At 41.0% G+C, this 18,679-nt stretch overlaps 1 protein-coding gene across 1 annotated transcript in view; it reads left to right on the plus strand.

The window, feature by feature from the left end:
* The window catches only part of LOC134793590 (dedicator of cytokinesis protein 3), an 82,640-nt gene extending 66,693 nt beyond the window's left edge, over positions 1-15,947 (plus strand). The window contains exons 20-35 of the mRNA XM_063765212.1: positions 2,392-2,536; positions 3,702-3,930; positions 5,994-6,150; positions 6,956-7,069; positions 7,537-7,665; positions 8,099-8,293; positions 8,697-8,838; positions 9,532-9,692; positions 10,103-10,210; positions 10,368-10,681; positions 11,519-11,608; positions 11,956-12,055; positions 12,457-12,635; positions 13,240-13,337; positions 15,279-15,428; positions 15,731-15,947. Of these exons, the coding sequence (XP_063621282.1) occupies positions 2,392-2,536; positions 3,702-3,930; positions 5,994-6,150; positions 6,956-7,069; positions 7,537-7,665; positions 8,099-8,293; positions 8,697-8,838; positions 9,532-9,692; positions 10,103-10,210; positions 10,368-10,681; positions 11,519-11,608; positions 11,956-12,055; positions 12,457-12,635; positions 13,240-13,337; positions 15,279-15,428; positions 15,731-15,900 (2,481 nt within the window). The 3' untranslated portion in view covers positions 15,901-15,947. The remainder of the gene's footprint in view (positions 1-2,391; positions 2,537-3,701; positions 3,931-5,993; positions 6,151-6,955; positions 7,070-7,536; positions 7,666-8,098; positions 8,294-8,696; positions 8,839-9,531; positions 9,693-10,102; positions 10,211-10,367; positions 10,682-11,518; positions 11,609-11,955; positions 12,056-12,456; positions 12,636-13,239; positions 13,338-15,278; positions 15,429-15,730) is intronic.
* The last annotated feature ends 2,732 nt before the right edge of the window (positions 15,948-18,679 follow it).

Consider the following 18,679-nt stretch of genomic DNA (forward strand, 5'->3'; position numbering starts at 1 on the left):
AGCATCTAACATTTTTATTTGAAGAATATGACATTCAATAAGTATAGTTCAATGAAAATTTAATTTCAAACATCAGACGTCTTGTCTATTTCCTACCACGCAAGAAGGTTTGTTAGTTTGGTATTGAAGAAGTATTTATTCTTGATTTATTCTTAGTATTTCATTTTTGCAAGTTCATTTGGTGCAACTAACACAACCTACATGTAATTTTTTATTATTTTAAATAGTTTCCAATTATTCGAAAATAATTTTGTGAAACGTGTTAAGAAACTAAAACCTTTTTATCAGTCAAGGAAACCAGAGATATTTATTATGAAAGAGGTTGTTGTTGTTGTTATTATCATAACTACTTTATTTACAACTGAATAAATTCACATTCTATGTTCAAAGTGGCCTCCGTGCATAATAATGCAGGCTGCAGCCCGTGCGCGAGTATGTCGGTGTACCTTTGCTAATATTCGCTCTCGAACGTTTCTACGGCGCAGGCTGGCGAAAGCAATGGTTAACCTTTGCCTCATTTCTTCGGCGTTGTCACACTCCGTTTTGTACACTATATCCTTGATAGTCCCCCAAAGAAAAAAGTCTAGAGGCGTCAGATCCGGAGATCGTGGTGGCCAACGATGCGGTCCGAACCGGCCGATCCATCTATCTCCGAATTCGTCGTTCAGGGCTAGCCGCACTTCGTTAACAGAATGGGCCGGTGCACCATCTTGCTGGAACCATACTTCTCTACGCTCGGCCACTGGTAAATCGTCAAGGTAATTCTGCAACGGCAAAAAAACAGGTCCAATCAGTGTATCCCCGTGTATTGCAGCCCAGACGTTAACGGACCACCGATATTGGTGACCCGAATGTCGGTATTCGAACGGATTTTCTACTGCATACATATGTTCATTTCGCCTATTCCACATGCCGTTACGGGAAAACAAACTTTCATCGCTCCAAATAATGCGGCGGATGAACAGGCGATCTTCCTCCAGTTTATTTAAAAGCCAACGGCAGTATGCTGCTTGTACAGGGCAGTCCCTGGGCAGCAGAGCTTGAACTCGCTGAATGCTGTAAGGGTGAAGACGTGCACGTTTCAAGATTTTGAGTACTGCGGTATGAGTTAGGCGGAAATGTCGGGCTGCCTGCCTCGAACTAGCCCTTGGATTTTGCTCGAAATACCGCAGCACTCGCTCTTCAAGTCTTGGTGCAATGTGAACTACACCTCCTCCCCGTTGGTCGTTTTGGCCCGTTCGTGGTACTATGGGCTCATTATTTGCCACGCGATCAATGGCCCGTAAAATTGACATACGGCTAGTTGGGTGTGGTGGAGGATATCTTTGTCTGTAGCGTCGTAACGTCTCGGCGGCATTATAATTACACTCCCCGTATAACATAAGCAAATTTAGGTAATCGCGGGCTCCCAAGGGCATTTTGGAACTAGGTTTTATCGCGTAATTTGCAATTTGTGGCACATTTAATTTCAAACATCAGACGGTCTGTCTATTTCCTACCACGCAAGAAGGTTTGTTAGTTAGGTATTTAAGAAGTATTTATTCTTGATTTATTCTTAGTATTTAATTTTTGCAAGTTCATTTGGTGCAACTAACACAACCTACTTGTTATTTTTAATTATTTTAGATAGTTTCCAATTATTCGAAAATAATTTTGTGAAACGTGTTAAGAAACTAAAACCTTTTTATCAGTCAAGGAAACCAGAGATATTTATAAGACGATTGCGTACTTTTGAGTGGTTGTCAATGTCACCATTTGAACTGTCGTTGTAAACAATGTTGTGGTTAGTATTATTAATATTAAGGAATAACATAACTATTTCATTCAAGTATTGAACAAGTGGAACCACTAAGAAAGCGAAAATCCTGCAATGATTCTTACCGTGCTGTAAGCAGACCTAAAAATGGTTAGATGGCAACAAATTAGCATAATTTCCTGTCGAATACTGATTGTTTACAAGTTGAAGTAAGTTCATTGACCCTGTCACCTGTTAGGGTTAGAACAAAGTAGTTTTTTGCGTGGATGTTTAAAAGGTCATAATTTAGAAACGGTTGCCCATATTAACATAGTTTCTATGGAGAAAATATAGAGCTTAGGCTAAACTATCTCCCATTTCCGGAAAGGATCGTCGTGCCTTTCCACCCTGTACACTTGTATAGATAAATACATACTCATATACATAGATAACACCCATGACTCAGGTATACATATTTGTGTTCATCACACAAATAAATGCCCTTACAGGAATTCGAACTCGGGACCATTGGCTTCACAGGCAGGGTCTACCCACTAGGCCAGACCGGTCGACTTTTTTTAGATTTTAGACTTTCACTAGACAGTGGAAGCACCGCCCAGGTATTTTTTTTAAATGCATGTTAACTTTGGTTCCAGCTATGGTCGGGGTACATGGAGCTGGGCGTGGCGCTGGTGACGTCGAGCGCGCTGACGCCGGAGCGCTGGGCGGGGCGCGGGCCCGACCGGCCGCGCATGCGCGCCGCCGCCGGCCTGCAGGTGCTGGCCGTGTGGGGCCGCCTCGGTAAGGCACGCTAACGCTCTACGGGAAACATGTGCTTTACTCCTACCCCCTTATTCATAAACGCACTACAAACCTCAATTCGCTAATAATCGTTTGTCCTTATCTGTCATTTTGACTTATGTATTTGTAAGAAAGGGATAAAACATAATTTAACTATATTAGGCCCGTTTTATGTAAAGTTTTATGAATATATGTATGAATACAATAATTCCACTAGACAGTGGAAGTACCGAAAATTAATTGACTCTTATAAGTAGACATAGAGGTTTTTCTAGCACGAACGAGGCAATGCTAGTGACTTCCGATATTTACTTTGTCTTGTTCATTTATTTCCTAATATGACCTTTATATTACTTATAAGTTAGGTGTCGATAAACTAAATATCTGAAGGAAGTCACTAGCGTTGCCTCGTTCGTGCTAGAAAAATTTCTATGTCTACTTATAAGTCAAACACTGAGTGGAACATCTTACAGTATTCTCTCGCGCGGCAGCTTTAGGGCTCAATTTGAATTAGGAGTTAAGCTTAACGAATCAGCCCAGTTGGATCTCAAAAAACCGACAGTATCCTTAAAATAGTTCGTATAATTTTACCCCTGCCAGTAAATCGCCTCTCTGACGACGAACCTGGCTGATACACTTCCGGTTATTAAGACGAAACAGGAGCTGAGTTTTAAATATTTTAGGTAAATATACCCGTCTCGCTAACGGAAGCGGCACTAAAAGTAGTGCGATAAGGACAAGGCGAAAAATCCTGCGTAAAAATCTCAAAAATCGAGGTTTCGTACTTCTCTGTTTCCTCCTCCAAAACTTAACCAATCGTAACCAAATTTGGAAATCTAAATGATTATGAAATTATCTGTGTCGGACCGTTTTGCTTTTTTGGCTAATTGATATCAGTTTTGAATGCCACGCCTCTCATTGCGGCATAGTCAATTAGGCCATTTTGGCCATTTTTGAAGGGCTCTAGCGCCTTAAAAAACAAAAATATCAAAAAAAGCAAAACGGTCCGACACAGATATTGACAATATTAATCTGTGTTGAAAAAATCATTGTTCTAGCTTCAAAAACCACGGAGGAAAACGAGGAGTACGTTTGTATGGAGAAATGACCACTCCCGTTGGCTCTTAATACAAGTATTTTATTTTACTTATTACTCCTTTTCCAGGCAAAGCACAACTCCACCTCGTGCCAGGCGCGGTGGGCGCGCTGCTCGAGATCACGCTGGTGGGCGAGCTGCGCCGCGCGGCGCTGGGCGCGCTGGTGGCGCTCATGGCGCAGGAGCGCGAGGCCACGGGCTCCGCGCGCCGCACCGAGGCCGCGCTCGTCGACAAGCTGGACTCGCTCGTCGCCGACAACAAGGCCGACGACCACTACCGCCGGCTGTTCGACTGCGTGTGAGTCAAACTATCATGCTCTAGACTTGTGTCTGACTGTATACACAACTAGTGGTAGCTGCTATCGCGATCCGTCTTCCCCGGTCTCTGTGCTGCGAGGCAACCTTATTCTGTGGGATATTGGTGATACTGATAAGTTCAATACTCTGATCGGACGTGTGGTATGGATAGACACTCTGTCCGTACCTGGTATCAATTATTGCTCCATAAAATGTTCTTTTTAACGGGCCAGTGTAAGGGCATAAATTTCATATGCAACTGAATAATTGCAGCAAACTAATGATTCCGTTATATAAAATCAAAATCAAAATCAAAATCAAAAATGTCTTTATTGCAAGATTATGGTACATTTACAATAGTAAAGTAAAGTAAAGATGTTACAATGTTTATCAGAACACATAATCTACCCGTCAGAGCATGCAATAGGTTCATCTCCTTCATCTCTTCAGTACTGAATAATACCTATAATAATATCTAGCATTTTTACATTTAGATTAGAGGAACATTAATTATTACATGAGATCATTAAAATTATAATCAAAATATTCATTTAGATTATAAAAACTTGCTTTAATGAGTGTGTTCTTTAATGTAGTTTTAAATGTTGTTCCTGACATCATTTTAATGTAGTTTGGCAAATGATTGTATATTTTAATACTAGTGTAATACATCCCTTTACGTACCATTGTCAACTTTGAGTCAGGAACTTGTAAGTTGAGTAAATACTTATTTCTAACAGGCCTGTTTGTTTGTTTAACATGAAATTCAGAGGCGTTGTTTTTGATAAAAATACAGCATTGCCAAATGTAAATACTAGTTAGGGTTAGTAAACCTTGGGTCTTGAATATATTCCGACATGAATCGTCGTCTCTCAATCCAAAAATAATTCTAACACATCTCTTTTGTAGGATGAAAGTTGATGAGGCATTTACAGAGTTTCCCCAGTAAATGATACCATAGTTTAGAATGCAATAGATATAACCATAGTATGCTAAAGTCGCAGTTTTTGTGGTTGATACATTTACAAGTACTTGCAGTCCATAACAGAATTTTCTTATTTTACTATTAACCATCTCAATGTGTTGTTTCCAATTCAGATGACTATCAATTACGACGCCCAGAAATTTGTATGATGAAACTTCTTCAATTTGGGTACCTTCGTAATTAATATTCAGCTGAATTGGTTTAGCTTGTTGAGGTCTGAATTGGATATATTTAGTTTTAGAGAGATTTATTTTGATATAGATTACTTTATTCGGCTTCCTTGAAGCTTATTTCTATGAATAAAGTCTTGTTGGAAACAGCTTAACATTTAAGTTTGTATTATTTAATATCCAATCGCTACTCTTAAATATAAATTATGTGTAATCTTTCATAAAATGCCTATTTATTGTACATGCCTCATTATTGCAACGCAGGGAGCATCTGAGTTCTGTGTAAGTACTGATTATGTTAAGGTGAAATTTGTTAGTGGTGAAAATGGATTAGTTTATAATGGCATATCGTACTTCATTATATTATAAATATTATCTGATCTCGAAAATTAAGAAGGTAACAAGCGCATTACAAGCCAGCCAGTAAAAGAGATAATTTCGAGAACAATATATAATGTATGAAATCTTCGAAGCCAATAGTTACTATTGGAGCACTCCACGGGTTGTCCCGTACAAACGCATTTTATTTCCTGTGTTGCGACTTTTTTTTCGGCATTTAAAGCTGGCGATTATGTTTATGTGCATATTTTTGACCATTTGTCATAGAAAAGGAAACTCTTTTACCTGCAAATCTTCAGAAAGTTCGCGTTTCTACGGGACAAACGGAAGACAATTTCATGGAATTTTAATTTTTAACAAGCAGAAATATCTGCGAACGATGCTATTAAGCTTAGAATAAATTTAAAAGTGGAAAAATTACTGTCTTGGGTGAGACTTGAACTCACGACCCCTGGATCGATACTCCAGTGCCATCTGAGCAAAAGACAGTGATTTTTCCACTTTTAAATTTATTCTAAGCTTAATTTCATGGAATGCTCCTATTATTAAAATGTAATTTTCCATCACCAGACTCATGGAGCGCGTATCAACCGAGGGTTGGCGCGAGGCTGGCGCGGCGTTCGTGGGCTGCGTGACGCGCTTACTAGAGAGGTTGCTCGACTACCGAGCCGTCATGCAGGGCGCCGAACACCGCGATAAGAGGATGGCCGCCACCGTCAATCTACTTGTGAGTACCGCTGTTGTTATCTATAGGGGGCGTGAATGAACTATAGGGAGCAGCAGAAGCCGTCAGATTTATGGCGCGAGGCGTTAATGTGACGTTCATGCTTCCTGTGTAGCCCACAAGATGGCAGAATCTACTATACACAAGGAAACGTACCTACGAGAACGGTACATGGTAGCACTTGTTTTGGTAATGTACACGTGCACATGTTTCCGATTCAGGCCATAGGAATGCAGACCTTCCAAACTTTAAACCACTACCATGGCTAGTAGTACAAAGGAACAGGTACTGTTCAATTTCATAAAAAAATAATCAATACTCTCTGCGCCTACTAACGCCATCTATTTTCATGTCTGAAAACTAAGTGTGTAAGTGTAGAAATTTTATTGCCCCGCCTTTTTTTTAGACTAAAATAATCAGATTAACCTTTCACATGTGTGTGGTGGTCTAAAATTGTGGGTTAAATCAAACCTCGGTCGTGCCAAACAAAAAACCACGTTTTCGAAAAAATGCAAAGAAACGACTGAAAAATTCGGCCCGGATCCTTATCAAATACAGACGAAAGGTAAATCTAAACTATAATATATGTTCTGATCAAATTTGCCCAAAAATAGGACACTTTAACAAAAAAACATTACGAAACGCCCGCATTCGTATCAAAACACATGCACTACTAGCGCCATCTATGGCCACCCTTTGGAATTAAATTGCAGGAGTACTGTATACATATGAATATTTCACAATTTCGCGTTTTTACGCAGTTTTTCGACAGTTTTTAATGTTTACTCATTTATCTGATTTGTTACAGAGCTTTTATAAGAACGAGATCGACCGCAAAGAGATGTACTTACGCTACGTGTACAAACTGCACGATCTGCACATCGCGTCGGACAACTTTGTCGAAGCCGGGTGCACCCTCTTGGTAAGCTTACTGCACACAGTTACTTCGAATTAGACTCTCAATACATACCCCCTATTATAATCGTTTAAATTAAGCGAAACTCGGAAAAAATAAATTATCACGTTTTTGCACCTCTGACATCTAAAAACCAATCTCCATTGAATCAAACACACCATCATTCGGTGACACGGTCATTTGGTGTCGAATTTTACGAAGACCTCTAGCGCCATCTATCCAGTTCTCATGTTAAATTCGTTTTTTTATTAATTCCAAAAACATCAGTCAGGTTGGTATTCCACCTGTCCAATTTCTTAGTCCAATGTCATTGCGTCTCACTCTCTCACTAAGCAAAATGAGAGAGTGAGACGCATTAACCCTTATAGTTGACGAAATATAATTTGCACCGATCCGTCATACAAATTGTTCGAGTTGGAGTTAAATACCTTCAAATATGACATTCTACCTATAAGATGACTTTTGTTTTGCAGTTGTACGCAGAAACATTGAGTTGGGAGAGCGATCAAGTTGGCGTTGATCCAGAATACCCCGAGACACCGGAATGGAAGCGAAAAGAAGCTCTATACAATCAAGTCTTACAGTACTTCGATCGTGGAAAGGTAAATCTATCTTAACACTTTCAGTGCCAAGCGCCTCATTTCCAAACCAAAATGAATATAAATATATAATAATACCTATATAAATATAAATATGATCTAGCGTGTTCTTGGCAGTGAATATGTTAAATTATCATAACTAGAGTCCGTCGAAACTAACTTGGCACCAAATTACTAGCGGTTATTTATTTATTTGATATTTATTGTGGAGCGTGGAACGCTCTGACGCTTGCCATGCCGGTGCAGAGTTAGCTTGGAGGTCTCTTTATGAGATAGTACCCTTACATACTGGTGCCAGCTCAAAAACATGTGTCCAATCACTATTGTTAGCAGGGTCTACACGATTTGAAAAGTTGAAAAGTCAAAAATTTTCTTATCGTTCCTTTGTGTGTTTTTTGACACTACATTTGTCATAAAACGTGGCAATTTTTTTCAGTGTTGGGAAAAAGGTTTACCACTTCTGCGAGAGCTGGCAACCCTTTACGAACAGAAGCTCTGCGATTACGCTCGACTCGCTCACTGCCTGCGGACCCATGCGACTTTCCTGGACTCTATATTGACGCAACTTCGCCCGGAACCAGAATATTTCAGAGTCGGCTTCTATGGAAAAGGATGCCCGCTCTTTGTGAGGGTAAGTCAATCATTTACTCCACAACACGTGGTGCATGAAAATGTTCCTGTGAAAATTCGCAATTTGGTTGAATAAATTATACAACTGCGACTAAACCTGAGTATTTAACTGTTTTAACTTGGACAGTTGTCATCAGATATAAATATCTGAACACGTCTCTATTGTCAAGGCGCTAGAGTGCGTGTTCAGATATGTTTGAGCACCTCGGCCGCTTCGATATATCTGATGGCGACTATACCTACGGCTAAAGATTATTACAATTTTTAGGGTGAGCATTTTGTTTATTTCATGTGGCAATAAAGCAGCTTGAAGTACCTGGAAATAGTTTTAAGTCGGGAACGGAAGTCCGTACTGATGCTGAATAAGTAAACTGTTGTTACGTATAACTGTTCTCTCTTTATAGAACAAGCAATTCGTGTATCGTGGTTACGACTATGAGCGCATCGGTGCGTTCACGCAGCGCCTACAGTCAGAATACGTCGCCGCGCATATTATGATGCGCAATACACCGCCCGATGACTCCATTATCGCTAACGACTCGCAATGTAAGTTCACGCACATACATACATATCCAGGGTGCAGGGTGGGTGTAGGGTGGTATTCCATCTGTCCAATATCTTGGTCCAATGTCATTGCTCACTCACTCATTAAGCAAAATGTGAGACAAAATACACATTGGACAAAGAAATTTGATAGGTGGAATACCACCCTTACATGTCTTGAAATGTAACTTTTCACATTGAATGAACTTGAAATTTTCTAAAAATACCTCATAAAGAAACTTAAAACTTCGCCTTAGTGCAATGTCCATTTAAAATCCGATTAATTTTACTTTTACTCAATCATCTCGCACTTGTCGTATGTAGCCGACAATTTATCTAAAGACCTTTTGACACTCGAATGCTCCAGGCGCGCTGGAGGTTTTTACTATGCCAGACACATACCATGCTCCATGGCTCTCTGCAGATATACCTAAGGCTATTATGTTCCGAATCACGCTCACAACGCTTACAGTGCTGGCTGCCGGTCCGAATCAGTTAGGTAACTGAAATTTTTTTTCGCGCCCGTCCTGTCATTGTCAAACGTCACCTTGACGTTTGCGCTCAAGGTGCTTACGCCTGGGAGTGTGAGCACCGTGAGCGCCGTCCATTGACGTGAATCGGTCCGATCGTGAGCGTGCTGTGTGCGCTGTGAGCGTAGTTCGAAACATAGCCTTAGAACATGTTCCTGTGTCGCAGACATCCAGATCTGCAACGTGAAGCCGGTGGCTTCCCGTCGGCAGTGGGGCCCGGGCGCGCCGGAGCAGGCGCGGCGGTTCTACGCGTGCAACGACGTCAACACCTTCCTGTGCGACCGCCCGCTGCACAAGCCGCCCATCGACAAGGACAATGAATTCAAGGTAGGCGCAATGCTGCAATACTATTGATTGTTGACGAGCACGAATTACAAAAAAAGCGTGTGTAGGGGCAGAGATTACAGAGTTGTAATTTTGCACACTACTAAACTAGAAACTTCTAAGGTTGATATTCTACCTGTCCAATTTTTTGGGTTGATGCATTGCGTCTCACTCTCTCACTAAACAAAATGTGAGACGCAAATTTAATACACACTGGACAATGAAATTGGACAGGTGGAAACCTTATCTGCGCTCTTCTAATTGTCTTGCTGATATTCTGGCAGCGTTTCATGTTAGGTGTAAGTCAACTTTCCTCTGTTACAGTGTACCTATGTCAGTTTCCCTTTAGTTCAAGTTACAACAATGTTTCATCTTTGCGGTTCAATTAATCTAACTTTATTTTCCATTTGCAGAGTCTCTGGATTGAAAGAACAACGTTGGTTACCGAAAATACGCTTCCCGGCATTCTGAGGTGGTCTGAAGTTGTATCAAGATCAGTTGAAGAAATCCCACCTGTTGAAGTAAGTAAAACTTGAAATGTATAGCACACCTTGCGGAACGGCTCAGGTTCCCAGCATAGTATACATCGCTTGCGTTGCTTGGGCTGCATTATGAACCCACGCTACGTTGTCTACATTGAGAATATATTGGATTCAAGATATATCGTACAATTTCTAGTTCGCCTGCGAAACCATGGAGTCAACGGAGCGCGAGCTCCGCGGCCTGATATCCCAGTACACCGCCGACCCGACGCGCAACATCAACCCGTTTTCCATGCGCCTGCAAGGCACCATCGACGCCAACGTGCAGGGCGGCATCAGCAAATACGAGCAAGCCTTCCTCACGTCCGAGTTCGCACGCACTGCGAGTCCGAGAGAAGCAGCCGCTGCGGCGAAGCTTAGGCGGCTTGTGGCCTCGCAGCTGGCAGTTGTAGATGCGGGGTTGACTCTGCACGGAAGGCTGGCACCGGAAGATGTCAAACCTTTGCATAGGTGAGCTTTCCCGATACTTAAATTTACCCGGATTTCCACCCAATACGAGCAAGCCTTCCTCACGTCCGGGTTCGCACGCACTGCAAGTCCGAGAGAAGCAGCCATTGCGGCGAAGCTCAGGCGGCTTGTGGCCTCGCAGCTGGCCGTTGTAGATGCGGGGTTGACTGTGCATGGAAGGCTGGCACCGGAAGATGTCAAACCTTTGCATAGGTGAGCTTTCCCAATACTTAGTTTACACGGATTCCCACCCAATACGAGCAAGCGTTCCTCCTGCCCGAGTTTGCGCGGACCGAGAGTCCGAGAGAAGCGGCTGCCGCGGCCTAGCTTAGGCGGTTTGTGGCTTCGCAGCTGGCAGTTGTAGATGCAGGATTGACTCAGCATGGATCGGTTGGCAGCGGACTCTGCATTGAGTTCGCCATAAAACATTTTGTACCTGTGAAGATTCCACTCTTCGGTAGCTTCAAACAATAGACTGCCGTCAGGGGGGTGTCACTACGCAGTTTAGGTACATTTGGCCGGCGCGTCGCCCGGAGCGGCAGGCGTATGGCAGTGGGCGCCGCTCGACCGCACGATGGTCGTGTCACGTGGCGCTCGCACAAACAAGATTCACGGTTCGTGCGCGGTTATAAGTTTCAATTTTGTTGCAGGCGAGTATAGGTATAATTTTATACCAAAATCTGACTTTTGTGAAGGAGTGAATTTTCTGTACGGTTACTACTATTAGTTATTCTTAAATATTACTTGTTTATCGTCATTCTCATGGTAACATCGCTCGTTTTCAACTTGACGCATAGTGCCACTGATGGATGAAGATAATCAGATTGATATATTTTGCAGGCGACTCGTGGAACGATTCAATCAGCTGAGGCAAAACCTGGGGCCTGGCTTGGCCAGAGCTAGGCGGCAGATGTCAGAAAGCATTGTCAAGTAAGTATCCATTATCCCTACCTGGCCTCTTTCGAGTGTCTCAGTACTTGACTAAAATACCTCTCGCCTCTGTCTCCTCGACTGCCGATTTTGGGCTTCTTTCGGCCAATTTCTGATATGGAAGGTGTCCAAGTTATGCCATCTTCGTTTGAGTTTATGTGCCCCGCTGGCACTTGGTGGCGACCCAAGCCCACCTATCCGAACGCATGCCGCAGACGTGACGTATCTAATATGATTGCTATTTCTTGTAGACTGTGCGCAAAAGACAATTTGAACCTACAAATAATATAAATAATGCTAATGAACGTTTTTTTTTCTAATTAAAGCTTGTCATTTATAATTTTCAGCACTCCGCTACCTCCAGTGCCGCAGATGGATAAACGATCGCAGAGTATACAACAAAATGACAACTTCTATGAGGATGGTCATCTCTATAACAAACCTATCGTAAGTAATTGATACATAACACCACTTCATTATCTCACAGTCTAATTTACTATCGCTATATGCTCTAATCGCTATAACCATCGTACACCATCTTAAGGCCAAAATTGGAATTTAGTAGCCTTCCATTGACACTTGACGCCAATACATAATTCCTGCAGTTCACGCATGCTTCCCTTTGCATACAATTTGACATAAAAGATTCTTACGCTCTGGACTAGCGTAAGAATACAGCTAAGCCAATCAAAACATAAACAATGTATGGAAATAAATTATCACGTGATTTTTGGTTGGCATCTGTCATCCAGATATATTTTTAAAAACGTTTGTCAATTTACTTTCAGGCCAGTACAAATGTATCTTGTTTTATGTAGTCTTACTACATCAGTTACATTTTATTTCAGTACTCACTAGAGGACAGCGTCGAGCAACGACCGGAGAGCATAATGTCAACGAGTTTACCGTTGAGCGGTGAGAAGAGTGACGGTGACGACTCCATGATCAAGTCCGCGCCGCCACTGCCTTCGAGGCCCAAGTCCGGCGACCCCAGGAGCCCTACTCGGCCTCCACTCGACAAGTATCGGTATTAACTTCTCTTTATCATGGTGCTTTTTCAGAGACATCCTAATGGAGTGTGAGGTCCGCTTTGAGCAAATTAATCCAAGATATTGGCGCGTTGGTTTGTACGAAAACGATTGCCGTCTGATTTTCTAACACGGGAAACTAGGCCTTGTTGGGATTAGTTCAGTTTTTTGACAAAGTTTTCTGTTATCGTATAGCAACTAATTAATATCAAATGATATTTCGGTAGTAACTTTGATAGAAAATTATTGCTACGTGCTAAATTTCAGGGTGGTATTCCACCTATCTTGTCCAATGTGTATTGCGTCTCACATTTTGTTTAATGAGAGAGTGAGACGCAATGGACACTGGACAGGTGAAATACCACCCTAACCCACGATCTTCAGAGTCACACGCCTGATCGATATGCTACGAGTGCCCTAAGTATTGGTACATATTACCATTGCGTATTTATTTCAGGCTTAGAATATTTGATCGCTCAATAAAGGCCTCATAAACATTATCTCACCTGTATTAAGTTTTCAATCTGCTTTTAGCAATTATTTATCACGCAAGACATGATCACTTGTCAAAATGGTTATATAATTGAAGTGTAATATTTTCAGTGACTCGTTGGACGGCGAGGCGGTGGAGCCCCGCCGCCACAGCCGCGCGTCGTGGAGCGAGCCCGGCGACGCGCCGCCGCTGCCGCCGCGCGTCTCAGGTACATGCTCATTAAATTATTGAACTATGCACACTGTGCTACTAGAGAGACTAATGGTGCATTTCCAGCGAGGGCAGCACATCGAGGTCGGAGAGAAGCAGATATTTAAAAGGTTGCTTGAGCGTAGATTGGGGGTTACAACTGCCAATTAATAAGATGAAAATACATTAGCTGTCACAAGTCAAGAGATAGAAATGATATTCTCGGTTATATGAAAAAACATGATTTATGGACTGCTTGCTACCAAACCAAGAATACTTATAATTATATAGAGAATTAAATAACCGTTGGGCAACCCGAAACTACTTTGGCCTCTTTTGTAAAATATGAATATGAAGATAGTATTAGCATGGATGAAATTGTGAAAGCGTTGAAAGGCATGAAATCAGGAAAGGCTGCGGGATATGATAAAGTTTCTGTCGAGATGCTGAAAGCTGGACAAGGCAATGTAGCAAGTCAGTTGTATCGCCTTTTCAATATGTGCTTTAGAACCGGTCAAGTGCCCAGGGACTGGTGCAAGGCTGTCATTGTACCTCTTTACAAAGGAAAGGGATCACAACTGGATTGCAAAAACTACAGAGGCATTAGCTTACTCAGCGTCGTCGGCAAATTGTATGCAAAGATATTGATTGAAAGAGTAGTGAAAGAAACCGATGAGAAAGTATGGGATGCACAAGCGGGATTCCGAAAGAGTATGGGATGTACGGATCAAGTATTTTCCTTGCGATGCATAGCCGAAAAGTATTTGGCCAAAGGTCAAAAGATCTATTGCGCTTTCGTGGATCTGGAAAAGGCTTATGATAGAGTGGTGAGGAATGAACTTTGGTCGGTACTGTCGATGTATGGATTGAGCGGCCATCTCATTCAGGCACTGAAATCGCTCTATGAGGATTCCAGTGCTTGTGTGAGAGTTAACGGATCGTACACTGAGTGGTTTAGCATCGAGAAGGGTGTTAGGCAGGGATGTGTAGCGTCACCGTGGCTGTTTAATCTGTTCATGGATAGTAGTTTGCATGATTTGAAAAATGATGAATGTGGGCTGAGAATGAGTGGGTTATCCGTCAAATGTCTTCTTTACGCTGATGACCTGGTATTGCTAGCGTCATCGGGCGATGAGTTGCAGGAGATGGTGACTGGAATGCATGGGTCTTTTGAAAGGAAAGGAATGAAAATAAATGTAAGCAAGACGAAAGTAATGGTATTTGAAAAGGAAGAAAATATGACAAACTGTGAAATTTCGATTGGTGAAGAAAGAGTGGAACAAGTGAAAGAGTTTGTGTATCTGGGAACCTTGTTCACTTAGGGACGGTAAGCATGATAAAGACATTGAAAGGAGAGTGAATGCTGGAAATCGTGTGAATGGTGCACTTAACGCTTTTATGAGCAGCCCGAAGGTGTCGCAAAAAGCGCTGAGAAGTGTGTGTGGTGTGAGATTGCAAGATAGAATTAGGAACAGTGTGATAAGGGAAAAGTGTGGACTGAATGTAGATGTAGTGACAAAAATTGAGAAAGGTATGTGAAATGGTTTGGACATGTGGAAAAATGAGTGAAAGAAGGCTAACAAAGAGAGTGTATAAGGGAGAAATGGAAGTGGGAGTTGGAAGGGGTAGACCTCGACGGACTTTCTCTGATCAGATCGGGGAAATCCTGGAGAAAGGCCAGGTCAAGAGCACCCTAAACCGGCGAGCGTGTATGAGGAATGTTATGAAAGTGAAGGAAGCTAAAGAGGTATGTCAGGATCGTAGCAAGTGGAAATCCGTGGTCTCTGCCTACCCCTCCGGGAAATAGGCGAGGCGTGATTATATGTATATATGTATGTATGTATGTATGTATGTATGTATGTATGTATGTTGTAAAATATGACTCTCGATTGGTAAATAGGCAAGTTATGTAAAAGCTCCGGCACTGATATAAAAACTAGGCTTATGAATGTGGTTGTAGGTTCGACGCGTTCGTGGACGGAGGTGCCGCCGGCCGTGCCGCGGCGCGCGCGCGACGCCGAGCGCGCCGACGACGCGCGCGACTCCGGCGTCAGCGTCGGCGTCGCCGACCACAACTACACCAACGCCGGCGATGACCGCCGCCACCACGGTAACACTCACCTCACCCCACCCCACCCCACACCACACCACACTAGCGTCTTGATTCACATACTTACAGAAATAACAAGAAGAACTGTGACAACTCATTTAATTTAAGAAACATTACCACTAGTACTACGTATAACCGAATAAAGCACATACCTACGATCGCTTCTATGAAACTAAGGGTGGTATTCCACCGGTCCAATTTCTTTTCCAATGTCAGTGCGTCTCACTCATTAAAGCAAATTGTGAGACGCAATACACATTGGATAGGTGGAATACCACCCTAATAAACGTTTTTAGTTTCAGATTTCGACCTGACTGTGGAATCTTTACGCTACGAGGAAATAATCTCAATGATGTCGGAGCCTCTGCGCGTCGACGAGGGCGAGACTCCGCCACCCATCCCGCCCAAGGGGCTCGGCCACCTCAGCAGCTTCGACTCTGGACACCACGAGAACGGAGAGACCAACTGCTAAACCCCTCCTAGGTAAGCTATCTAGGAGAACTTATCGAACCTTTAAAATCTCAGGCTAGAGCTTCCTTAAATACGCTAGAGCTGCAGCTTAAGCTTTAGTCTAAAATATCCTGCCAAACTATATTTTAAATTTAGATCCTGTGACATCGAGATTAAAGTTCAAAGTTGCCCGACAAAAACGTTAGGAACGATTTGCGCCTATAAAAAATATATAGCAATGATTTTAGGGCGCCTCATTGCTTCTCAAGTTTACTCCGTCATTTACTGCAACTCGTAACTTTAAGCTTGTATTATGAGATATTCCTTTTTATTGGGTAATATCGTATTCGCTAGAAATATAGCATTAGTAAATGTATTATTTAATTAGGCGTGCATATCATTCATTTTAGAGGTGTAACTGCGAAGTGTGATTTGTGGCGATTTATTTCTTAGTGCTACCTTTAGTTTTTAACCGGGGCCATATAATACGTGATACAGAATAAAATAAAAACTCAGATGTATAGCCAAAATCGAATAAATCGTTCCACTAATGTAGATACTTACGTGAAATTCCGCTATTTTATTTTGCGGTAGCAAAGAAAATTATTTTAATGGTAGCTCTGAGAATTTATTAGGTATAAAAAGATTATGACATGGAGATTTGTAATCGGAATTGTTCCATTGTTTGTGCAGATTTTTTATCTCTATATTATGCACAAATACTATTATTGCATTTTACTTTAATATTTTATTTTAGTGCGAAAAAATGTATTTCTATTTTTTTGGATTTTTTTAATATAATTTATATGTATACTTATAAATAAAATAAATAAATAAATATTAGGGGACATCTTACACAGATCAACCTAGCCCCAAACTAAGCAAAGCTTGTACTATGGGTGCTAAGCGACGATATACATACTTATATAGATAAATACATACTTATATACATAGAAAACAGCCATGACTCAGGAACAAATATTAGTGTTCATCACACAAATAAATGCCCTTACTGGGATTCGAACCCAGGACCATCGGCTTCGCAGGCAGGGTCACTATCCACTAGGCCAGACCGGTCGTCATTGTATAGATTACGTGTACACCGTCAAACCTGAAGAGGCTATTGTTACTTGTTTTCTGAAATGTTACTCCGATGCTCTTAGTTTACATTATAACGTAGCTATAATAATTTTCTACATCGTTCAGGACCAAGAATATAACTTTTTAATGATTTTAATGAGTATTATTTGTAAGAAAAAAAAATTGAAGTTTAAGTGAATTGTAAATTTGCTATAACTTTTTTTTCTCAAACTGAATTTTAATAAAGTACAATTTTTGAACATGAAAATATGGATACTCTTTTAACATCTTTACAAACTAAGAGATTTGATAATGTTGATGGTAAAATTACGCTTAACTTAACCGAGAAACAGCATTTCAGAGACATTTAAGAGCTGACAGGTTTCACGGTAAAAAGTTACACTTGAATGTACATTTTTTGTAATCATTTTATATGAAATTATTAACGCGCTATCAATTATGTAGTTAATTATAAGACAATTTTACTTTGTGACAATACAATCCAATATTATTCAATTATATTTTAATGAATTCCGCTACTGCTCAACTAAAATCATACCAATTCCACTAAGGCTGAATAAGAAGCTATTTGAATACGTTAGACGCAATTTTTTTTGCATCAGAACTATATAGGCAATAATGAAATCTTCATAATCCTACATTGACTATAATTTAGAAATTGACAGCATTAGATGTATACAATAGTTTTTAAATACAACATGTGCTTGAGAATGTAACTAGCGTTGGTTAAGACTCGTGTCCTTTGAATCCTCTGCTTTAAGACTCGACTCAGATTTTGAGACTCTTATAATTAAGACTAAACTCGAGTTCTTTTCAACTTGTTAGAGACCTGAGTCTTTTGTAGAGACGATTCCTTTTCAGAGAACTCTTGATATTTTTTACAAAAAAATTCAAAATGCATTGTATTTATAGCAAATTCGTGAATTAGGTAGGTACACAAATCATACAATAACGCCTAATTTATTTACTGTTATTTCGGAAAAACCTATAAAATTGTTGACGTAGTCTTTACTCGGAGACTCGAGTCCTTTTGAGTTGCTCTTAAAAAGACTCAACAAAGGACTCGACTCGGGACTTAAAAGACTCAAGAGTTTTTTAAGCGCCGAGTCTCGTAAAAACGAGCTGAGTTCTTCAAATTCAGACTCAGTGGACTCGAGTTCTTACCAACACTAAATATAATATATAAGGGGCTGTCCATAAATTACGTCATCGATTTTTGGCGATTTTTGACCCCCCCCCCCCCCTATAATCATCCAAAAATCAGGCTTCAAATGACCCCATTTCCTCTTACTTCATGCTACCGTCATCCGATGTCCAGACCCCCCCCCCCCTAATTTGAAATGACGTAATTTATGAATAGCCCCTAAGTATGTAACTCAGTTGGCAGAAGCAATAAAGGGTAACCATGCATCCCGTCTGTTCTGTACGACTGAGTACTCAATAGTCTCAATACTCATTACGAGTTTGATCGAGTACCCAGTGTTATAACAATGTCTTTCGTTTTATGAACGTATGGGAAATACCCGCAATTTATAGACCTCAAAATGGTGCAATTTTTTCATTATTTTATACATAAATTTCTCATAGTGCTTTGAAGATTTTATACGATCTTTTTACATTTAATGTTCTAACTATATTTCTAAATTGATGTGAGATATTCCAAATTAAAAGTGATTTAGTTTTAAATAAATAGGATTGTC

This window comes from Cydia splendana, chromosome 9 (assembly GCF_910591565.1).
Source record: "Cydia splendana chromosome 9, ilCydSple1.2, whole genome shotgun sequence".
Taxonomy (NCBI): Eukaryota; Metazoa; Arthropoda; class Insecta; order Lepidoptera; family Tortricidae; genus Cydia; species Cydia splendana.